Below are 24,855 nucleotides of genomic sequence, written 5' to 3'. Positions count from 1 at the left end.
AAATTATAATAGCTTAATTAATTAAATAAAGTCTTTAATGGTTTTTTAATTAATGTAGAAGTGTAAAAAATATAGAAAATATATATAAACGCTCGTAATGACAAACTTTACGACTTTCATGAAGAGCTTAACTTCGAAATTCGCCACTATAATCATATAAATCATAGATCAAAATTTAACCATTGATTGTTTACATTTACGCTTCATTGTTCTTATCAAATTTTGTTTTTTCAGATTTTCTTTTTTGAAAACATGATTTATTAGATGATGCAGAAAGATGAACGGTTTGGATCATTGATATTATATTCAGAGTTTTACAGTTAGTGAAAATATTGCTTGATGTTTATAAAGTTTCTACAAACTATATGATATCAACTCATATTTCAATTAACCGTAAATATCGAAACGTGATATCAAAGATCTAAACCGTTCATCTTCTTACATCCACCAAATGATCATGTTTTCAAAAAAGAAAATTTAAAAAATGAAATTCAGTAAGAAGAATAAAGCGTAAATGACAATCGACAGTTAAATATAAATTTAAGGTTTATGGATTATAATGTTGGATTTCGAAGCTGATCCCTACATGAAAGTTGTAAAGCTTGTCACTATGAGTGATTGGATGCGTGTGTGTGTATATATATATTTTGTTTTTATGTTTTTACACTTCTAAAATAATTATTATTAATTTTACCCTCAAATAAAAAACATTATTCATGAGGGTTTGGAGGATTTTGAAAATCTAAATGATAATGTAAGTGTAACCATTATCTACTCGTGGAGGAATAATGATGAATCACGAGTGTTTATATATTCTTTCACATTTTTCATACTTGTATATATGTCTTCTTAGTTCTTGCCTATACAAATACTATACTAGTTTATTTTAATTTTGGATAACAACATGTTAAGTAAAATTTATCATAGCATTGATAATAAGGAACCCTCATAATAAGAATAAATAATGACTAAAACTTTTTTTTAACTTATATAGAATAATAATACAAAACTATATATTTAATATAGAGCATATTGTATATATATTAATATGGTTATTATATTTTATAATAAATCTTTTTGTCTTTAAACTTTAAAATTATCAAAATAATTTTTTTCTTAACGGGTTACCTACGTTTAACCGCCGTGTATACCAGTTATTAATGGATCATCCGTTAATCATTCGATTAATAATCGTGTTGATCCGAAATCAACTATTTTTATATCTTTTTCGTGTCGTGTCAGACACTGCCGAGTCTAATTGAAAGTTAAAAAAATATAAATACAAAGCAAAACTGAACAATATTATTGCGGCCGAGAAAGTCCGGTCTTTTCCTCTCACCCTTTTCCCTCCCAAGAAAACCCTAAGTTGCAGTCGCCATATCCGCCGGGCCCTTGCCATGGCTTGGGCCAGTGGCAGCCCATCCTATCTCCCCCTAGTTTCCCCTTCCTTCCTTTCTTCACCCACCTTTCCTTTCCTCCCATCCGCTTCGCCATCCCCTTTTCCCATCTCAGTTTCAACAGGATTTCATTTCTCCCTCCCTGTTTTTTCCCTCCCAACATTTTGTGTACTGCAGTCCTAGGGCTTCGTGTCTCTTACCCAGATCCAGGTTATGCCCTTCTCAATGTCTCCTTCTTGATTTGGGTTTAGGGTTTGGATTGGGACCGTTGGTGGGTCGGAACCACTTCCGTCTATTTGATTCGGTGTTGTGATACTTCCATTGAGGTTTTCTGTGGTTGCCGCGCCTTCTGTGCCCAAATTTGTCACTCCGCCTTCTGCGTCTAAACCAGTTCCGTCTATCGGATTCGGTGTTGTGATACTTCCATCGAGGTTTTTTGTGGTTTCCACGCCTTCTGTGCCCAAATTTGTCACTCCGCCTTCTGCGCCCAAACCTGTCGCAGCGCCCCTGCACCGAGCATAAGTTAGTGTTGCACAGCCTTAGGCATGCTAATCTGGATGTTGCACCACTTGTAGCAGCCCCTCGCTTGCGAATTTCAGAATTGGAATCTCCGGCCTAAGTTTCAATGGTTGCGGCTCTGCCACATTGTTTTGAATTGTTGATGGTGCGTACCTATTTTGTGCCATTTCATGTGGCTTTCGTCAGAGATTCGTAACCCTCAATCGGAGTTAGCCGACATGTGGTTTCTGTTCTCGAAGTAGTATGGAGCAGTTTGCTTTAGTTTGTTTTAGCTTAGTTTAATTAGTTTTGCTTAGTTAGTTCTGTTGTTTCGCTTAGCGAGTGTTGTGGCCGTGTTGCAATGATGACTGGATATGGTTTTCGCATTGGGCCATGTGTTATGTGGTCTTGTCTACCTACAATGATCTTATGTGGTCTCGTTTGCGGAATGACTTTACGTGGTCTCGCTATTCAGCGGTGATCTTTTGCAGTGGTCGATACAAGTTTATTATACCTATTGTCTTATGACAGTTTGTATGTGTGGCTTGTGAAGTTTTCGTACATGTGGTAGCTATTTAGAGATTTACTATTGTTGTCTTGTTTGAGCAAATTCACCATCAGATCATTTTATTGGTCACTGAAGTTTTATAATTAATTGGCACTTATGTATTGTTTGAGATGATTAATGAAATACCTAGCTTGTCAAAAAAAAACGCAAGGCAAAAGCCCAAACAAAGCACAAAGCCGAAGGACAAAGATGCATCATTTCCTAATTAACGTAGGAAGCAGATCCAAGCTAATCAATCACCCGACGCTTGAGCCCCAGCTCGAGGAGTGTTAACCTCACAAAAAATTGCAATAAGCGCGACAATGAATGCGTAGTCAATCCCCGAATATACTGTCACTGTGAAATTGTCCTTGCCAAATGATAGGGGTGTAACTGTATGCTTCTTATGCATCTGCAATTTTCCCCATAACATATTTATCCCAGTCAGTACTTGTGGAGAAATTAAGTTTCTGAAGAAACAAACTAAGCTTCTGATTGCTTAATTATGTTAGTTATAAGATATTATGGCTGAATATAAAATTGATGAAATCTTACTTGGGCAAGCATGGTTGAGGAGTCCCCAGCATGCACGACACAAGATCGTTCAGACCAATTTCCTTTGACCTTGAAGTCAGGTACATTCTCTGTTATGTTTTGTGCTAAGAAAACATCCAACTTGGCCTTCAATTGGAACATTGAAGATCTCTTAGCACTGAAAATCAGATCCCTTGAGTCTTTGCTATCCCCCCTGAAAACTTGCCATCTTTCATGTGCAGTGTTGAACTATACAAAAAACATACAACTAAGTTAGTTTATTTATTTATTTTTATTTTAAATTTACTATTAATTATTAGGGAGAGAGTTCGAAATTATTACAATAATTAGGAGAATGAGAGTAGTTTCGAACTGAAGCACATTAATAGAAACTCAACAACCTATCTACTAAGATATTGGACTGCATGCATTATTGATTTGAGAATATAGAAACAAGTTAGTTAAGTGCAATAGAATTAGTATATAAACCAACAAAAGTGTTATCTCGTTAAACTGTCATATTTTCATAATTATTAATTAAGCTGATTCGTGTCAGAATATATGGTTTACATTCACTACCTAGCAACATTACGTTATATACTGAGACTTTAATTCACAAACAATAGTTAAAGTTCAAGAGCTACATAATATATCAATGGGTTTTATGTTAAGAAAGCCTTACCTTCCTTCTTAGAGTGATAATAGGATGTCCGGCAGCATCAAGCAAGACTCGGTGATCATGAAAGCTGAAATAAGCTTCTTTAACTTTAAAAATCATGTTACCATTGACATCAGTGACTACAAATTTGTCACCTGTTATTGTTAGAACTTTTCTGACTATTTCAATAACCACAGGGTTAGGACTGCAGAAGTGAGGGCTGATGATCGGGACGGTGGGGTTAGCATGCGCTGCCGATCCAGGATCCGGGTTAGCAGATTCTAACGATGGTGCGCTAGGTTCTGCTTGTTTCATGATCAGAGAAATGTTCGATGTCGATGAACACTTGGTTTTTGATTTATGGAAAGACAATCTTGGCACTGCGGACGGTTATGTGCTTTTACCAAAACGTGTTACGTATATTGACTAGTCAATCAGAATATGGCGAAACTCTACACAAAGACTTTGTTTTGTTGGTGATCAAGTTTAAAGCAGCATTATATAGATATAGGGTAGGAAATCCAAGGTTTTGGTTCTACCGTCGTATAGAAAGTCGTAATCCAGATGCTGCATACCACGACTTTGTCTCATGATAATATGCATACTGCGTGTTGAACAAAACCTAAATTATAGTGAAGTTTCCTCTACAGCTGTACGAAGACGTCTTAAAAATTGAGCGATGATGACTTTAACCTAAGCTCACAGGGCATCTATTTATGTTCAGGCATACTCTAAAAACCTACTTGATTAACATGGTTGATTAACATATTGAACATGTGTTAAGGTTCTTAAACTATGATGAAATGCGGCGGAGCCATGAACTTACAAAAACGGGTCAAAATAAAAAGCTTCCAAAGATATACCATACTTTCATCTTATAATTATCGACAATATTAATATTAGTAAAATCGTATATCTTTCTCAATATATACATCTTATTACTGAAAGAAAAAAAAAAATTCACTAAAGTAGTTGTAATGTGTAAATCAACGCTAAAGTCACAAGCAAGTGCACCAAAGGATATTGTCTATTCCTATTCACCTTAAACAAGCTCTATGAACTTAGAATGATTGTTTATGTAAACGTTCTTTTATCTAGTAACTTTTTGACCCGTATCTTACCTAAACCCTAGTATCATATCTAAACTTGTACACGCTTGTTGTCTATTAATATTTTAAGATATGATGAATAGTACATACCATGACTTTTCTCTTTTCTGTACTACATACCATGATTTGGTCTCATGTAAATTTTGAGGTATCTTCCAACTTCCAGTTTTCAACTTTGATCCCAAATGTTGCTTTAACATTTAATAGCCAATAATTAGTTGCAAAATTTAAATCGAAAAGTCACTAGAACAAAAGAGGTTTTCTTCAACACGTGATAGTTGTGAAATTTGAATAATTAATTGCAATGACACATTATAATCTATCGACACTATATAATTGATTGACTGATAGTAACATTCCGCAAAATCATAAATTGATCGACAGCCAGGGTTGATTGATCATTAGAGATGAGTTGCATAGAAATTATGCATGGAAAAAAAAAATCCTAAATCCTAAAATCGGACCAAACCAAACCGAATAAATCGACCATTTTCTTCCCTTTCTTGACCAAAGTTGTTCGACATAAAATGAAATTTAAAAAGTAAAAACCCAATGGACCATTATTCCAGCCCGTTAATATGCCCCAAATACTACATGTCGTTTTTGGTCGTCGTGTTCCCTGCAAGAAATTGCAGAAACTGAATAAATCCCAAGGAGTATTTCCCACCTGAAACAAACAGATGAACCAAAACAATCGGAGCTCCAAATCGAATAAAAAATGGTGAGAGCATCTGCACTAAAACCCGTAGCAAATTCTTCCTGAGAAAGCACAGGAAATGGCCGGTCTCGCCGTACAACACCAGATGGCAACAAATCTTCAACCAAAGCCAAGCCTTTCAAAGCCTCAAAAAATCATTGCCGGCGCCCTGCCACCTCCTTCCGACGCTCATTTACTCCTTTAAAACCTACAACGCCGACCCAACCCCGGAAGCCTACCACTTTTTCCTCAAAACTCTCACCAAAACCTCCCAGTTCGACCACATCGTTCCGGTTCTCCCCCAGCTCGAAAAAGTCGAAAAGTTCGGCACGCCGGAGCACATTTTTGCCCATCTAATTGGTTTTTATGACCGTTGGAGCAGAACCCAGGACGCCATTGATCTGTTTTACAGAATTCCCAAGTTCAGGTGTGTCCCTTCTGCTCACTCTCTCAATGCATTGCTGTATGTGCTTTGTGGGTCCTGTGAAGGTCTTAAATTGGTGCCCGAGATTTTTCTCAGGAGCCACGTAATGGGCATCCGGCTCGAAGAATCGCGTTTTCGGATTTTGGTCAATGCATTGTGTGGAATTTGGAAGGTTGGATATGCTATTGAGATTATGAATTGTATGATGAATAACGGGTATGGTTTGAATGTGAAGATTTGCGCTTTGATATTGTCATCATTGTGTGAACAAAAGGATTCAGAGTGTGTTGTTGTCATGGGGTTTTTGGGAGAAATGCAGATACTTGGGTTTTGTCCTGGGATGATAGACTATTCCAATGTGATTAGGTTTATGGTGAAACAGGGGAGGCGTTTGGATGCTTTGAATGTGTTGGTTAAGATGAAAGAGGAAGGAATTAAGCCTGACATTGTTTGTTATACCATGGTCTTGCATGGCGTTATCGCGGAAGGGGATTTCAAGAAGGTGGATCAGGTTTTTGATGAGTTGCTTGTTTTTGGTTTGGTTCCGGATGTTTATACCTACAATGTGTATATAAATGGTTTGTGTAAGCAGAATAGAGTTGAATCGGGATTGATGATGATTTCTTCTATGGAAGAGTTGGGGTGCAAGCCTAATTTGATCACTTATAACATCTTGCTGAAGGCACTGTGTAACAGTGGGGAGCTTAGGAGGGCTAGAAATCTTATGCGTGAGATGACGTTAAACGGTGTTGGGGTAAACTTGCAGACTTATAGGATTATGCTGGAAGGTCTGTTTGGCAAAGGAGACATTGAGGAAGCTTGTGTCTTTATGGAAGAAATGTTAGATAAGGTTCTTGTTTGTTTTTGTTCCTCATTCGATGTGGTGATTTATGGGTTGTGCCAAAGGGGTTTGGTTTGTATAGCAACGGAATTGCTGAAGAAAATGGTTGCCAAGAAAGTTGATCCCGGAGCAAAGGCTTGGGAAGCACTGCTCCTTAGCTCAGGATCTGAACCCAGCTTAGAAGAGACTACTTGGGCGGGTTTGGTGGAGCCAATAGCAGCACTTCCATAGGTGATGACGCACTGACTTGGATCACCAGTAAACAGTGCATCTGATGTTTATACTTACCATGTGTATTTAAATTGAAAGTCCCTCGGAGTAGCAAAAAAGTAAGAGTGAAAAAGATGCAAGGGAAAAAACAAAGTAGACAAATCCCATCGTCAAAAGGCATTGTCTATCATGGTTTGGGCAATCAGAACAATATGGAGGCAGGATTAAACATGATTTCGTGCCTCGAGAGCTGGGGGTGCAAGCCTAATTCGTTTACTTATAACATCTTGGTAAAGGCATTATGTAAAAACGGGGAGCTTAGTAGAGCAAGGGAGTTAGGGTTATGTTGGATGGCCTATTGGGCAAGGGAGACGTTGATGAAGCTTGTGTCTTTGTGGAAGCAATGTTAGATAAGGTTCTCATTCGTTTTTGTTCCTCATTCAGTGAGGTAATTTACAGGTTGTGGCAAAGGGGTTTGGTTTGTAAAGCAATGGAATTGCTGAAGAAAATGGTTGACAAGAACGTTGCTCCCAGAGAAAAGGCTCGGGAAGCACTGCTTCTTAGCTCAGGATCCAAACCTGATTTGAAAGAGACTACTTGGACTGGTTTGGTGGAGCCAATTATAGCACTAACAGAGGACCAGTAAGTTGTGCATCTCTCTGTTAAACATTTACCATTAGTTGTTTGTGCCATATAGAATTCACAGCGACAGTTGATTGACTTCACCAGCACAATGCAAGGCTGAAGCATAAGTTAGCTGCATCCATGTGCATCAGATTCCTTTACTTCTAATCTTTTGCTTAAGAGAGGCACCTGAGCCTGGCACATCGTGCTGTACTTGTGCCGGTCTTTTGTCCATTTCTTCGTCCGAGAATGTTTGGCATAAAACTGTATATGCATTTGTACCAACCTAGAATCTTCTGTCGTACTTGCTATGCTAGTGTACTCTTGTTCTTGGTTTTTTCTTTACCTTTGAGTTGATACCTTGCTTGTACATAATAGATTATGACAATTTCTGCGAAAAAGCAATGAAATTATTCTTTTAAACTCTTCAAAATTACCCATGCTTATAAGTTTGCGGTTTTTTTTTAAATTTATTTATTTATTTATTTATAATTCTTTTTCAGTGCTTGGATTGTTAGACAATATGCTATGATTTGCAACTTTCTAGAACTAAGTATTTAAGTTTCGATTTCGGTAGATATGTTGGTACTTCCAATCTCGATTTCGGTATATATGATACTGGTTGGTCCTTTGCTTGTTCTTAAAGTCGAAATGCAACCATTTTAATTTTCCTTGAGTACCTACAGACACTTGATACCAACACATACTTGACCGTTGTCAACGGACGTCGATCACTCAATCCAAGCAGTTGGACTGTGTAGTTCGTTTGAGCCAAAATTAAGCCACGATGTCACTCATGCGGAAGCAAAACCTCATCACCTACTTCCCTTCAATTCATAATGTGAGTTTTGAAGTCAAGGTATTGAAAACTTTTGAGAGAAAAAAGATAGAAGTGCCATCTTATCTTGCTTTGTGTGGGAAAAATAGCAGCCATTTACTTTAAAGGTAAAAAACCAACAAATAAAAGAGAGAAAAGGATCAGATTTTTCTGGCCTTGCACTTTTTTTTCCAGTGAAATCAAATCATTGAAGCATCCAAAGATCGCTGTTTGTCGCCTTTCCAAAACATGAAAAAAAAAAAAAAAAAAAAAAAACATGAAAAGTTTTGTCGGTGTGAAAGGGCTTCTTATTTGCAGGGAAGAGCAAAAAAATCTGCAGTCACACTCTCACGAACTGAATTAACTTGAAGTTAATCAGCTATAAAACCACTAAGCAGAAATTAATTACACAGTTGAAAAGTTGGATTAGAAACATATCAAGAAGCTATGGATGCATTTGTGTTGCGAATCGTTGTCAGTCGGACGTGGATGAGAAGGAATAGAGACAGTTGTTGTGGTGTTTCCTTGGTGGTGGTACCATGTTTCCAATTTAATTTAAAGGGGGTAGGATTCACCGATAGGACCTACTCCAATAGTTAGTTTAAGGCCAAAACAAATTTTGGAATTTGGCTTTTAGATTTTAGCTAGAAACCGTATTTTTTCTCTAATGGTACGACCTAAATTTTAGGTTAAAAATTGTTAATATCGTTTTACCTTAATTTTTTCTTTCCGTTAATTTAAAAAAAATATGGAAACTGTTATTAGCATTTCAAAAATCTCATTCTACACTCCTTATAAGTGTATTTTTCTTTCCAATTGCAAAAAGTTTAGAGTGCCAAATGAGATTTTTAAAGTACTAATAACAATTTTCAAAAATATTTGTTTACATTAATTGTGCTTTATTATGTGAACTTTTTTACTTAAAAATATTTAAATTGCGATAAAGTATGAAAAATCGCACAATATATACATATGAACCACACTTCAACTACTTTCTACAAACACAAATTACACTCAAACTTCATTCATACACCAACACAAACCACACATCCTATAGCACCCTCTTGCAAAACCATGAAGCAGAGTTGTATTAGTTTGGTAGAAGCATCTCGTTGTCTTGTCGTTAAGACGAAGAGGGACCTACCTGCGACAGTGATATAATAGCCCTTACGTGTCTTTCTCACTCATCGTTATCTTGTATTCATGTGAAAGTGAGCAAGACAACGTAGAAGGAATACCACAAAAAGTATATCTCCATTGTAAGCAAGTCCCTACTCATAATTTTAAAATTCTGTTGCAGGCAAGTCCCTCTTCGTCATTTAGACATAAAAAAGAGCATATCACCGTTGCAGGAAAGCCCCTCATAATATGCTGACTTACCTCGATCAGTATCCGCACAAGAATGACAACAGGAGCAATATGAAGGATGCCAGAAATTAAGAGAAGAAAAGAAAAGGTTAATTAGTGAGAAAGTGAAAAGGATTAATGGTAATTACACTTCATACTGTCCAAATATATCATTGTTATAAAAATGATGTTCATAGCAATTATGGTAAGACCTTGACGGGGTTGCTTGCTTTTCAAAAGCATTATTTACTTCCACAATTGGATAACTTTCCTCCTCATACGTGCTAGGGGGACAAATGAAAACCTAAAAAGCAATTGCTCTTTTGTCACTTTGGGTGAATTTTTATATATAAAAAAAAGTTAGTGTTTATCAGAATTAAGGGTACATAATATTAATTTAGCTGCTGTATTATTTAAAATTTTAGATTTTTTTAGTATTAGATATCTAACAAGCTGCTAATCCTTCAAAAAATAAAAAGAAAATAGGGAAATTATTGAGCTTCATGGTTGCTTATGCCCTTAATTATATGAAAATGGTTGCTGCACTAATCTTATGATCGTAACAAAAAGGTAACCCAGATAGCATTCTTCTTCATACAGTGATTATCAATTTATCATCTGCATATTTACCACATACCGAAATAAATCTAGATCAGAGAGAGAGAGAGAGAGAGAGAGAGAGAGAGAGAGAGAGCAATTGGAAACCAAAACAAAATACCAAAAATACTGAAGTTAAAGTTCAATATAATTTGCCACGAATTTTGTTGAAAAATTATTGGAGCACTATTTCAAACCTATGAACACTGAAGAAACACATTAAGATTTCTTGATCTCTTTATCCTTGCAGTTAATAGTATTCATTAGCATTGCAAGTTCTTTATCCAATTTGGAAATTCATAAATATCAAGCTAAGTGTATTTACATATATAATTAAGAAAATGCAGCGAAAACGATCACCTGAAGTGGAGCTAATTATTCGGCATTATTGAACACCTGAATTGAAATGTCTGCATGGTTATGATCCACGGTGACAATCTTCATGGAAGAAACAAGGTGGAGTGGTCATGATGGGGAAGAGGGGCACATGAACAACTAACTCATCACTGGATATGAAACACACATATAAACTTGTAATAAATTCCCAGCTGCTAAATAAAAAGCAGTACATATATATCTCAGTATACGCGATCGAATGAGTTAGAAATGCACGTGCCCTGCTTCTCCATCTTGCTCAACTCACCTTTCTCATATATATTTCAGAATTTCCTCATCACTCGACTGAGAGGACGACGAGCTAGCTAGCTAGCTACCTACAGCTACCCTTCTCACAAACAAGCTCATTAGGTTAGTGAGAGAGAGAGAGAGAGAGAGAGAGAGAGAGAGAGAGAGAAGTGATCTTAATCAAAACGGTGAATCAGCTGAGACACTCTTCTGCACTTCTCTGTCCTGCTAGCCCACTCATTTATAACAAAACAGGCAAATGAGGGGTGTTAAAGGTATATGACGAAACAAGGAAATAATTGGCTCCTTCCTTGATGTAACTAGTCATTTCCATTTACCTATCGATCACATTTTAAAATGTGTGTAAAAGAGGATCCTAGTGTCTGTTTTTTTTTTTACGCGAAGCATATTCAATAAAATAGCAAAAGCCTTAATTAATAAATTATTTCTGTATGTATTAAACTATAATTTGCATGTAAAAGAGACTCGAGAAGCAAATTTAAAAATTTAAATAAATGTTTTAAAAAGAAATAGTACTGCAAGGCTTAGTTGGGTGTAGGACCCCATGATGTGTTAGGCCATCTCCAACCGAAGGGTCCAGATGGTTGAAAATAGCTCGAAAACCGTCTCCAACCGAAGACTCATGGGCCCCACGGAATCTGAAAGGGCCAAAAGGCTGGCCCCTTCCAGCCAGCCAGCCCTAGGCTAGCGAAATTTTTTGCTTAAAACTGTCAGATATAACTGACAGGAATAAGAGAAATAGTGTCAGTTATAACCGACACGAATAGTTGGGAAAAATTTGAATACAACGGCTAGCTGACGTCAGCTAGCCGTTATTTTTTAATTTTTTTTACAGTTTTATTATTAATTTTTTATTTACAAAATTCTTTTCTTATAACTTCTATTTTTAAATTCTATTTTTTCCTATAACTTCTATTCTACAAAATTTGTTTCATATATAGTTTTTAAATTCCATTTTTTTTCCTATAACTTCTATTTTACAAAATTTGTTTCATATTTTTTTTTAAATTCTATTTTTTTTCCTATAACTTCCTAAGCCATTATACAACATTAAATTAAATTAAGTAACATGAAACAACATTAAACAATATGAAATAACATTAAATAACATTAACCAACATAAAAATTATACAACATAAATTTAAGTTGTTGTAATTTTTAAATTTAAATAATAAATTATGTTTGGCCCTATGGCCATTTGACCCTCGGTTGGAGACGGTTTTTTGTGACAGGGCTAAAATGAGCCATATGGTCCTTTGGCCCTCGGTTGGAGATGGAGGCAAATATGATCATGTACTGTTCATTAAAATATTAATATCTTGGAGAGTCAAAGGGCTAAAATGAGCCATTTGGCCAGTCCTTGATTGGAGTTGACCTTAGGGGTCCACACAAATTGTGATACCTTGCAACAACAGGACCACATCACCACAATATCACGATATCACTATTAGCCAATCTCAGATACTACAATATTATTAGTGTAGGCGCATTAATATTTTGTTTAAAAGTTTTATGATCATATATACCCACCTGAACTGTAGGAATATATGATCAGCCGTGCATTTGGCAGTACCCAGTACTGTAAGTTTTGCCTTTTGCCGGTGTGAACATTTTCTTAATGGGATGGTGACTGCTGTCCACATAAACCCTAAAGATTTTGGAGTGCATATGCACAAAGGTCAGTGGCTTTCCAACCAGCTAAAATCAATATCAGAGAAAAAGGCCGAGTAAGAAAGTGCGGTTCTGTATCTCAGTCACTGACATCATTGTTTTTAATTCATAACAAAGTAGGTGTTAATATTATTTTGAAGATCATGCTATCTAGATATTGGCTAGCTGCATTAGTATATAGTGTATCTGCCACACTTGTTAGTCCATACCAGCACCACTAAGAAAAATATTTGCATTTGATGCCATAATGTTGCGTAATTTTACTAATTCACAAGTTGTGAAGTAATTAGACGACATGATTGATATTATAGCTGAAAATCTAATTAATAGTAATAAATAAATACATATGTTGTAACATGTGTGAATTAATAACACTTGCAGCTTTTGTGTTGGACATAATTCCCTTCCATTTCAAACTTAAAACATGATTATAGAGGCTCTAGTGCATACATATCACATGCATCTTACCTTTCATCCAACTAACACTGGTCCACTACCGCTGTCCCAATACTATCTTAATTAACCCTTCCAACACAAGCTATCTGATTAGGTTTCTATCTCTTGATTAATTAGTTTAAGAGATATTATGAACAGAAAATTTTACAATCCTAAGACGATGACCTGCCCCACGTACCAAGGCCTTCTCGAGGTCTTGTAATTTCAAGGACCATAGTCCTCCTGGGAGCAGGCTTGTGCTTGCGACGAAACATGTAGTGTCATATCCGTCTTCAACATTAGTATATTTTTATCTGTCTCAACTTCTGAAACAATTTCGTTTCTGATAGAACAATTAACCAGGATGGAGAAGATGATGCTGATTGCTGATGCCGTTAACCTAATAATATGCAGAAACTGCGTTTGAAGTGTAATCCCGTGAACATAAACTTTTTTGTATGACTTGATGGTAATGGTGTCGAAAATAGTTAAGTTAGCAAGTTATTCTTTGACTCTTGATGTATATTTAGAGTGGTTTCACTAGTAAAAAAAACTCCTTGCGCGACGAAACACACATCGTCGTGCATAGTCACTTTGCGTGATGAAATTTTAAGCGACGAAACAAACATCATCGCTCAAAATCACTTTGCGCGGCAAAATTTTAAAATTCGTCACGCAAAGTCTTTACAAACATAAAAAATTATTTTTTAAAAACCTTTGTGTGACGAAATCTAAATATTTCGTTGCCTAAACCAATTTTTTTAATTAATTTTATATTATAAATTTTAAAATATAGTTATTTTCATAAGTTTTGATTATTTTTTAAAAACTTTGTGCGACGAATATCAATATTTCGTCACCTAAATCCTATTTATTTATTTGTTTTTTATTTAATTTATATTTTATATTGTTAAATTAAATTATTTTCTTTGCGTGACAAATCAATATTTGGTCGCCTAAACTCTATTTATTTTAATTTGTAAAATAAATTTTTTTTTTATTATTTATAAAAATTTTGCACGACGAACATATATTTCATCTCGCAAAATCCTTAAATTTTGATGGGTGCCAAAAATGGGACGTGGGAATTTTTTTTTTTTAATTTTGTTTTAGACTTTGTGCAACCAAAATTTTGTTGCGCAAAACCCTAAAATTTGGGCGGGCGCCGAAAATGTGACGCGGGAATTTTTTTTTAAGACTTTACGCAACCAATTTCATCGCTCAAACTCATATCCTTCATTGCACAAAGTGATACGGTTTTTAAAACCAAAATAACTCCTCCATAATTTTCTCAATGTCTTTCTCTATTCTCTTACCTCTCCTCTCTTTTCCTCTCCCCAAATCCGACCCTCTCTCACACTCACTCCTCTCACTTAATCTCTCTTCTCTATCTCTTACTCTCACTCACTCTCTCTTCTCTATCTCTCACTCTCACTCACTCTCTCATTTCTCTCTCACTATCTCCTCTAACTCTCGCACACTCACTCCTCTTACTCACTCTCAATCTTGCCAAAAGGTATTTTCTCCCCAAATTTTAATTTTTTTTCATTAATATGTGTTTTTGGAGTTAATTAATTGGGTTTGGTGTGGGGTGGAGTTTGGGGTAGGCTAATTGTATGGGAGATTATGCCAATTTTTTGGTATTATTTTATGTTGTTTTTTGGTTATTTGACTATGTTTGTTTTGTTTGTAGGGAATTGTCAAGACTTTGACGGTGAAAGTTGAGGTTTATGACTCTATCGGACCATATCCTCTGCCACTACCACCACATTAGACTTGTATTAGGATTTTATTATTGTACTTTGTTAATTTATGTGTACAATTTTAATATAATATATATTATGGATAATTTGATCACTATTTTTCATATGTAATTTTATTTTGAATATGTCAATTTAAATTAAAGTAATTAAACAAAATAAAGATACAATTAAATTAAATTAGAAAAGTAAAAATTTGAAAGATCTTGCGCTACCAAATATTTCGTCGCACAAACAATTACTATAGTTAAATTAAAATAAGAGAAATAATAAAACAAAAATAAAATACCTTGCGCAACAAAATATTTCGTCTCACAAACAATTAATTGTGTCCAAAATATTAAATTAATTTAATTAAACAAAAAATAAATAAAAAACCAAAAACTTTGCGCGACGAATATTTTGTTGCGCAAGGGCACTTTGCGCGACAAATATTTATCTTCGTAGCACAAACTCTATCGTAACGAGCTTTACGCGACCAATCATGCGAGACAAAAATTTCTTCTCGCAAGGTTTTGAGCGACGAAATCATACTTTGCGCAACAAATCTTATTTCGTCGGGCAAAGTGTTTTTTGTAGTAGTGTTTAAAGAGCTAGTGCTAATATTATTTGGGATGCACTTTTAGTCTTCTAGACAAATGTTGTAATTGGAACTAAGTAATAAGCCCTCTTCATATTTTTTTTTCTTTCCAATATAGTTATATATTTACACTAAAAAATTGAGAAAAAATTAGCATTGAACTTGCTCTTTATATTTTTTTTCTTTGGTTCATGAATAAAACTTTCCTGGCACGATTTAGGTTCCTAAAAGAATGGTAATAATTTACTTAGGTTCCTAAAAGTTTAGCCCTAAACCTTTTCTGGTGAAAACCCAAATTTTTTTTTTTTGGTTTGATCAATACCCTATTACAACTTTTTCTGAGTCATCTGAATCCATCTCCCTTTGATTTCCTTTTTCCTTTTTTGTTAAAGGTGATGAATAATGTTTAATGACCTGATGATTAATTGTACTAATAGTCGATTTACTAGACCCACTTCCTATCAAGTTGGCTCCCAAGTCTCTTTCCAAGTGCACTTCCCTATGTGCAGCTGTTACTAGATCTATATATGCTTCTCTTGTCCTTGAAATCAGATGCAGGGAAATAGACTTAGCACAGTTTTTCTTTTTTACGGATCAAGCTACAAAACTAGCTAGGTTAATGAGTTTCGAACCTTTCTTACTCATCCAAGTTTAGTTGTAACCGATTGTATATATATTTGTGTTTATTTTTTATTTGATGTAATTTGTCACGTTAAGAGAGAAAGACGTATTAACCATTGATCAATTTTTATTTATTTATATGTATTTGGCACTGTATGATCAATAATATTGCAAGAGTTTGTAACCCCCTTGGCTTATTGAGGACCATGTGGGGTTAAGGATTATGACTCTGGGTGAGAGAAGAGAGAGATATTCATGAGTAGACATCCATGTTCACTTCAGAGGATTGTGGAAATCTTAGCAACCTGTAAGAAAACAACAAAACTAATACCCAATATGTAGGGCAAAACATGGTCCAAGGAAAAAGCTAGTAGCTAAATAGGTAGATACAAAATTTTGTTCACCCATTTCTCTGCTTTTTCATTGCTAGCAAGCTAGCTAGCACCCAAATAATTATTGATCAAGTATTGCGTATTAATTCATTTTAGTGAATAACCAATGTTTCAAGACCATTGTGATAAAGGATAGTAGTACAGGAGAAATCATTTGCATGCACTTCCTTTCTTCTTCTGCACATATATGTTAATTTATGTTCGTTGGTTTATTTTTAATTTATTCAATCTAGTGATTATAAGTGAATTGAAATGTGCGGAAGATAAAGAAAAATATGTGTAAATCACTTTTCAATAAAGAAGTGAAACAATTGATGAGGACTGGTCGCTAGCACACATTTCTCCTTAACCATGAAAATAAAAGATTAACAATTTACACATATGTGAATAATTGTTAACTGTTGATGCATAAGAATACACTAAAAAAACTATCTCAAGGCATAGCTCTTTGAACCAAACATGCATTAGCGAATTCTAAAACATTGTTTCTACTATTAAGGCCAAATGGTGATATCAAACAAAAGAAGGTTGCTATTATATTAATTAACCACATCGTTATGCTTAGCAAAATACAATTAGCCTCTTTTATATTATAATTTCTCTTGGTCCAACCACAGCAATTAATCTGATTGCTTAATAGTATTTTGGATCTTTGAATCAAATTCTTAAGTAAAGCATTTTTGTATCTTATCAACACAAAAAGTATGTATTAAATATGTTGGATGCGCGCGGCCCATTGACCTGGCATTCCACTCCACTTATAAGGCAGTGATAGAGATGTGAGTGGTAGAGACAAAATTAACCAAATAAAACTGAGATTTATGAATGCGAAAGAAGTGGAGGGAAGATTACACTTGGAATGTCTTTTGGGAATTAGGATTATAAAATCTTAGAGATGTCAATTCTGTAAGCTATACTTGACATCACATGCCAAAAGAAATATTAGTTTATGACTATAAGTGAAAAGGGTCTGTATTAAGTTAAATTTTGAGTTAGTGGTTAGTGAATTGGCTCTCAGCAAAAGGCAGGAGACAAGCATGGAAAGTAGGTAAAGCTGCCATTAGGCAACTCTAGTCCTCGTTAATGGACACATCACTCGCAGCCACTGGCATGGCATGGTACACTATCCCTCACAGTGGACAAAAAATAATATATTGCAATATCTTTACTTCATTTCAAATGAATACGAAGATATGAGACTTACAAAATGATATATATTTCTAGAAGAGTGCTTAAATATTGACATATAATACAAAACATTCATCATGTTTTATGACCCAATTTTTTTAGGTTATTTTTTTTAATATAATGTTATACTTTACCAAAAATTTTACTTTAGCTCTTACAATTTATTTTATCTTAATTCACCATACGTGTGGATGCAAAGTTTCGCCATCTTCAGTTTTGACGAAAATACACCTGCAAAACAATCAACACATTTGATCAAAGACCTAAGCCTCAGCCCACGAGTTGGGGGAGGGGGTTAGGTCAACGAATCTCCGATGCCTAAGTTAGTTTCTCAGAGAAAGTAAAGTGTTTAAGGCTTTTTAGGGTTGCAAAAGCCCTCAAAATGTGGTAGAATGTGGGGTATTTATAGGGTTAGGGCCGGCCATTTAGGGTTTAATGGAGAAATATTCTCTAAATATTCCCAAGATATTTAATAGGAGATAATATCTTGAGATAATAGGGTAATAATCCTTAATTGAATTAAATTATGATTACTTACTTGATTGGAGTCAATCTTCAATTAGGAATGTATTAAAGAGGATTTGGATAATTAATCCTTATCTTTAATTCCTTGCCAAGAGCAGGTGAGTTGTGGGCAATTGTGTTCAGCTGCCGAATCTTTCAGGGATGTGAGCTGCGCGTGGGTGCATCTGAGAAGCCTGCCCATTTATTGAGGGCAATCTTGTCCTTCTTGAATAAAAGTCCACGTGTCGCCTCTAGAATTTCTGGGATTATTTTAGGCTCCACAAATGCCCCCACACCTACTATGCTACTCGCATGGAAAGGCCAGTAGGTGTAGAAATCTCAAGCTGCTTGGGTTTGTAGAGTTGTTACCAATTTGAACTTGATATTCTTCCTTGATTTGGAAATAGACTTCTTCTAGGAAAAGGAAAATAATTGCCCCAATACCTATTTAATTTTGCGTTAAACAGGGGATTAAATAAATTTGGAGAACAATCATTATTCCAACAAGAAAGAGAAGCCAGAGGATATTTTTTTTCTTCCGTCTCCCCTAGCGTTCTTCTTTTCTTGCCCTTGTGAAGAGTCGTTTTTCGTTGTTCTTTTTCTTTTCCGTGCTGCACCAAGGTGAGAAAAATTTAAATTTTTTCTTCTTCTTGAATTTTTGGGAGCCTTGGGGCTTGAAAATTTGGCTTGGTGGGTGCCAAGGATGCATGAATGGTGTGGCAGGGAGGCCATGGGCTGCAGGTGGTGCAGCAAGGGTGTTGGTTGACGTGGGGAGACCAGCTTAGGCAAGGTCTCCATGGCTGTTGTGCTGGTGCCTGGGTAGTAGGAAGAGAAGGTGAGGGACCAGCGTGGGTCGGCCCTCCTGTGTGCGGGACCTGGGCCGTGAGGCCTGGGTTTTCTTCCTAGGGTGCCTTGCGCTTGGAGGAGATGAGAGGAAAGAGGGCCGCATCTGTGTTGCTTTTCTTGGGTATATATATGCATACTTCCTTTTCTTTTTTCTTTTTTTTTTTATTTAAAAAAAAAAACTGCCTTCTAAATATATATTTTTTCTTCATGCTTTTTGCAGAGACTCTGAGATGTCTTCCTCCGACCGCAAAAATGACGAATATCCTCCACTTTAATATCTTCAAGGTGGTTCTTCCGGTAAGGTGGGTTACTTCAAGGTTGCACATGTCAAGATTAATTCCGATGAGCTATTTCGGGATTTTCTTAAGGCGTACAAGCATGCGATTCTATTTAGGGTTTGCGTCAAGTGGGTGAATGATGATATCGGCCATAAGTGGTGGTGATGGCTTAACTTCGTTCGGCTGCTGAAAAGATCAAGAAGCTCGAATCTGAACTCGCCGTTTTGAAGGGGTCTAATGTTTCTGCCTGATAGGAGCATATTTAGGCGACTTAACTAGCTTATTCTTGTGCATTTATGCTATTATTTCTTAGTTAATGTCGCATTACAACTCAATTTCGTGTGTTTGTAGGACCTATGGGGTAAAGTATCAAGAAAGGGCATTTTGGTGCATTTTGGAGCAATTTTGGACACTATGTGGATAGCTTACATTTGGGCTAACATGGATGGACGAATTTTGACTTCAAGAGGCTAGAAATGTGATAAGAAGAGGAAGGAATAAGCTTGTCACTAGCCGTCCTACCTTGTCTCCTAGCCGTCCTACCTTGTCTCCTAGCCGTCCTACCTGTCACTAGCCGTCCTAGCTTGTCACTAGCCGTCCTAGCTTGTCACTAGCCGTCCTACCTTGTCTCCTAGCCGTCCTAGCTTGTCACTAGCCGTCCTACCTTGTCTCCTAGCCGTCCTAGCTTGTCACTAGCCGTCCTAGCTTGTCACTAGCCATCCTACCTTGTCTCCTAGCCGTCCTAGCTTGTCACTAGCCGTCCTACCTTGTCTCCTAGCCGTCCTACCTTGTCTCCTACCTTGTCCAAGCTACACACTTGTATCCCTTAAGTGTTTCATGTATATATATCCTTGTAATCCTGAAAGGGGGATCACTCATTCACCCAATTTTCGTCCATTCATCTAGCCACACCACTCTACACATCCTAAAATCCTAGAAACACAATTCCAACCAAACACTACACCTTGTCGTGCCTATCCTCCATCCAATTCCATAATCCCTGATCCTAAAACACATCCCAACCATCCCATCCACCCTTGTGCCATAGCAAGGAGAAAGAAGGAAGGACTCTTGGATGCTCAAGCTGTTGGAAATGTGCCCTAAAACCAATCATATGATGATACTTTACGGACATTTCAAACTAATGTAGTTTAAAGGGCAAACATTATTGTTTGAGCCGTCTCATATAAATGTTATATGCTTAAACGATAAGTCCAAGGAATATGTGATTGGAAGAATGCGATCTAAAGAAGTTAGATTCATGAGACCATTCTTTCGTTGACACATCCTAAACGTTCCTGATCATAGGATTGTCAATTGGGCATTGACAGTCCGTTAAGATCAGTACGTGCTATGTCTTCTCTCAGGGAGAGTGACTAGTCTCGAGTCATTGGTGTGTGTGACATCAAGACAAGTACGTAGGTGCTCAATAGAGAATGAGTTCACTGAACACGATCAACGAAGAGTTCTCATATTCATGTCACATGAGAACTCATGGTTGGGATAATGCAAATTAGTCTTTTGACCTGAGGCATCACAGTTGTCTTGTGGTTAGGTCCTTAATCTTTGATTATGTCAACGTCACTCTATCAGGGTGTCCACGGCATCGTTGGGGTTAAGCCACTTAGCCATGGAGGCAAGTGAATGCGCAACAAGGGATCTCTAACCTTCAAACTGTTTGAGGGAGAATACTCTATGATATGATTTGGAATCTCTGGCCAGAGTATGAATGAAATGTTGGAATGCGTTCCAGATCACATTCAAGGTAATCATATAAGCACAAGATTCACATTGGATAGTAGACATGAATAAACTATCAAACCAAACAATGTGGTCAAGAGTATTGTATTAGAGAAAGACCGTATTGCATTTGTAATCCTAAACTGAATAGGTTCTCCACCTCTTCTGATTAGCTTGGGTAACCATGATATGCTGCTAGGTGTCACTCATGGTTTGTGGAAGCCCTAAAAGTGTATTATCACTAACGGGAGAATTGAAAGTAAGTTTCAATTCACAATCGATTTGAAAGAGTTTGAATCGCCCACTGCCTCGCTAAAAGGAACCTAATGGATCGTACACCGTGTAAGGTAGAGATTGAAGATTCAACGGAGATGAGTAAGAATAATTAAATGGTTTAATTATTTATCTAAGGCTAGGATTAATTAATATGTTAATTAATCAAACGAATAAGTTCGTTAAAGACCTCGGGTTAGTTTTGGGCCGCAAGGCCCAATGGGATTTGAATGTCAAGCCCATTAACTCAAGTTGTATGACAACTTGAATAAAACAAAGGGCTTGAAAGCCCAATAAACCTATAGGCTAGCCATGTGTAAAAGAATAGGGCTTTTGGTCCATTAGGTCACTTATTTGAAGGGACTATATAAAGGACTTTATAGCCTAAAATTTACTAAGGGTTATTTTTGGGGAAAGGATGAGAACACAAGCTCTCTTTTCTCTCTAAAATTTCAGCCACCCTTGAGGAAAACATCTAGCAATCTTACTTCCTCAAGGTCACTCATTTCTTCTTCAATCTTACCTTGGTGTGGAGACTTAGAGGTTCTCAATTTTGGGAACTTGGAGAAACCTTTTCATCCATCCAAATCCATGGATCTAAGATGCAAGGAATGAAGGCCCTCTCTTTGGGTGATTAGCCTTTGCTTATGCAAAGAGGAATCTACAAAGGTATTGATTTCTCAACTCACTTTGTTTTGAGTTGAGTCTTGGTTCACCTATCTACTAGGCTTTGAATTTCATGGGTAAATGTTTTGTTTTAAGTGCATACAAGCATGATTCCGCCTTTAATTGTTAATTGCATGCTATTGATGTTGCTTAAATGAACATGTTTTTCACAAATTTTCCTTCAAGTGGTATCAAGAGCCTAAGTCTAGTAGTTGGTGAATCCTTTTGGGTTTTGTAGTTCATAGTTTATGATTTGAATGTTGTAATTGTTACAAGCTTTATTCTTGCTTCTTTGAATGTAAATTTTGTTAGAAAATTTGCCATCTCAAATGTTGTAGATGTAGTTCATATGAGCATGAATTTTGGAGCTAAAATTTGGTGCCATGTTTTTTGGGAAATTCGGCCAAATCCAAAGGGTGGAATTTTGGGTTCTTGTTTGACTTGTTAAAATTGTTTTAAAGTGACTTTTGGAACCCCTATGTACCCTAGTATGGTTGTATGTTATTTCCCTTAAGTTTGAGTGGTTTTGGGATGTTTTTGGGTGAAGAATGTTCATGGAGCTCTTATGGGTTTTCATGAATGTTCTTCATTGTTCTTGATATGTTCTTGCCAAGAACAAAAGGTTTGGTGTTTTGATTCAAAGTTTTGATTTATTTCATAAAGTTTTTGTTTTGAAATATTTCTTATGTTTAAATATATTAGATATTTATTTTGAAAAATTAAAGAAATTTTAGTGGGTTTGGTGTGTAATGATTTATTCCATTACACACACCCCACTTACAAAAACTTTGAAATTTTTTTTTATTACTTTGCTTCAAAATCAGCTACCCTACTCAATTAGGGTCCTTGTGGGGCTTTCATGCAATTATATAAAGTTTTGATACTTTTGTGTATTTGCATTTTGACCCAAAAGTTTACGTTTTTACGTAAAGGTCCAAAATCACTAAAAGGACAAATTGTTTTGCTCCTTTAATGAAGTTTTATTTTTTTGTGGAAATTTTGGGTTCTAGTTGTAATTACATGAAGTAGTGGACTTTTGTGTTTTTACAAAGTGACCCCAAAAGTTTAAGTTTTTGCAAAATAGCCCAAAAGTTGAGGTTAATTGCACTATGGCCCAAACAAGTTGAGGTCATAGCATTTTGGCCCAAATTAGGTAGAGAACAAAATTGTTTTGTCTCTTTAAATGAGAATTGGATTTTCATTTCATTTAGCTCCATTTAAATCAATTCTATGGATACAAAAACCAAATGAAAATGTTGCATTCAAGTTTAATTAGTTAAAGCGTTAATTAATTAAAGAAAGGGTGATTATGAACCTTAGCCTACGATAATTGAGCTATGTGAAAGGCCGTTTCAAATTTGTTTGAACCATGGGAATGTGTAGATTAAATTTTGGTTGTAATTTGATATGATCAATTGTTGTAAAAGAGCATAAGCTCTTCTTTACTTTAAAGTAATTTGATTTGATCAATTGTTGTAAAAGAGCATAAGCTCTTATTTACTTTGAAGTACTCCTTTCTTGTTTTATTCGATATGCATGAATTTGGAGTAGTTGGGTCCAACGCCCAATAAGACAACACGCCTTAATGTGATTAAACGCGTAACTAAAATCAATCACCATCCCTAGACCGAGATTCAACACTAGGCTCGTGTTGAATCGAATCAAAGGTTCATAGTCATCCTAAGGCCCTAAGGCAACTATATAGTCCATCAATGAATGCAAACCTTATGTTAGTAGTATCATATACTCTTGCTTTAAAAACCGTTTTAAAAGCTTAGTGGGAGTATTATATACAACTAAATCAATCAAATGGACCAATAGTTGTAATAGGACCAAAATGTTTTAATTGGATTAAAATGTATGTTTATATGTGATGAGACCTAAAAACCCTCAACCAAATCAATATTAAGTTGATAAGCGAGAGATGCTTTGAATATCTCTTCGTGGCCTTCCACCGTGGTAGGCTCCAATCGTTTGTGACTTGTACACCGGCTTCACCCTATCATGGGGGAGTACAAAGTGCATGCTTACACTCAGGAGGAGTCTATACGCATATGATGAGGTGAGTGTAGGCAACGAGGATGGCCAATATCATATCATTGTGAGGCTATTCTTGAACCCCTTCATGAACTAAGCATGGTGGGAATAACTTAACTAAGTGCAATGGCGCCGATATCATATCATTGTGAGGCAACATTCTCTAGAGGCCAAATAAGATGGGTACTTGCATGAGATGCAAATGAGTAAGCGTACTCTCTCATTATTATTAATGCTAGCCAATATCGTATCATCGTGAGGTGGGCTTGGTAATAGTGAGCCTCCCATACCCTACTAAGAGTTTCCTCCAAAACTCTCGAATTCCGATGAGGGATATGGAATTTGCCAAAAATAGTGGGTGGTGCTATTTGATTTAAAGACCCGAATCAAATGGCTTAAAATCAATCAATTTATATTCGTTATGTATTTGTTTACCAATATATTTGCAAACGCTATCCAAAACTTGACAAAGAAAAACCGAACGCTTTAATTTCCGGACTTAGTTCTACAATCCCAAAGATTGTCTTTAATGACTTGTAGATGTAACTAAGTAGTCTCATCCTCACAATCTTCCTATTGATAATGTATCATTGGAAGAGTATGTTAGATAAGTCTAACATGAGAAGGACAACACTTTTAATGTCATAATTCTTCAAATACAAATTGTTGTATGAAGAAATAAAAGTTGCTTTGAACAACCCTTAATCAACACAAACTTTAGTGCTTGTCTCTTTGTTACACGAACAAGGAACTTGAGAAGTAAGCACAAGGGCATGGACACTTTATGTGCCATGATTCTTCACTTACAAAATGTTGTATGAAGAAATGAGAGTTGCCTTGAACAACTCTTGAAAGTTTGTTATTATGTTTAGAACATAATGGTTGGTTGACAAAAATAGTCCATTTATATGGACTTATG

The 24,855-nt window shown here is 36.0% G+C and overlaps 1 protein-coding gene, 1 long non-coding RNA gene and 1 pseudogene across 2 annotated transcripts; 1 reads left to right on the top strand and 2 right to left on the bottom strand.

The window, feature by feature from the left end:
• Positions 1 to 2,577: 2,577 nt before the first annotated feature.
• Positions 2,578 to 4,103, bottom strand: LOC103962184 (protein LURP-one-related 10-like). The gene is made up of 3 exons (XM_009374859.3): positions 3,659 to 4,103; positions 2,998 to 3,225; positions 2,578 to 2,854 (listed from the first exon to the last, which is right to left on the bottom strand). The coding sequence occupies exons 1-3, from the start codon at positions 3,947 to 3,949 to the stop codon at positions 2,696 to 2,698; spliced, it is 678 nt and encodes a 225-aa protein (XP_009373134.3). The 5' UTR covers positions 3,950 to 4,103; the 3' UTR covers positions 2,578 to 2,695.
• A 941-nt stretch (positions 4,104 to 5,044) lies between these two features.
• LOC125473100 lies at positions 5,045 to 7,884 on the top strand (annotated as a pseudogene).
• Positions 7,885 to 9,321: 1,437 nt separating this feature from the next.
• On the bottom strand, positions 9,322 to 11,161 carry LOC125471826. Its single transcript, XR_007253898.1, has 2 exons — positions 10,661 to 11,161; positions 9,322 to 10,007 (listed from the first exon to the last, which is right to left on the bottom strand). It is a non-coding gene; the product is annotated as an uncharacterized LOC125471826 (long non-coding RNA).
• Between the last annotated feature and the right edge of the window lie 13,694 nt (positions 11,162 to 24,855).

This window comes from the organism of the source record quoted next, unplaced genomic scaffold, assembly GCF_019419815.1.
Source record: "Pyrus x bretschneideri cultivar Hongxiangsu unplaced genomic scaffold, Pyrus_bretschneideri_v1 Contig11, whole genome shotgun sequence".
Lineage (NCBI taxonomy): Eukaryota > Viridiplantae > Streptophyta > Magnoliopsida > Rosales > Rosaceae > Pyrus > Pyrus x bretschneideri.
Note: the sequence above shows the minus strand (reverse complement) of the source record. Positions and strands in the feature narration are given on the sequence as shown.

Bases quoted from the DNA above. Each gene is read 5' to 3' on its own strand.
- LOC103962184 (XM_009374859.3), bottom strand. From the start codon at position 3,949: ATGAAACAAGCAGAACCTAGCGCACCATCGTTAGAATCTGCTAACCCG. The intron at 3,226-3,658 runs GTAAGGCTTTCT...TTTTTTGTATAG, and splicing joins TTATCACTCTAAGAAGGAAG to TTCAACACTGCACATGAAAG. The intron at 2,855-2,997 runs GTAAGATTTCAT...GGAAAATTGCAG, and splicing joins CCTCAACCATGCTTGCCCAA to ATGCATAAGAAGCATACAGT.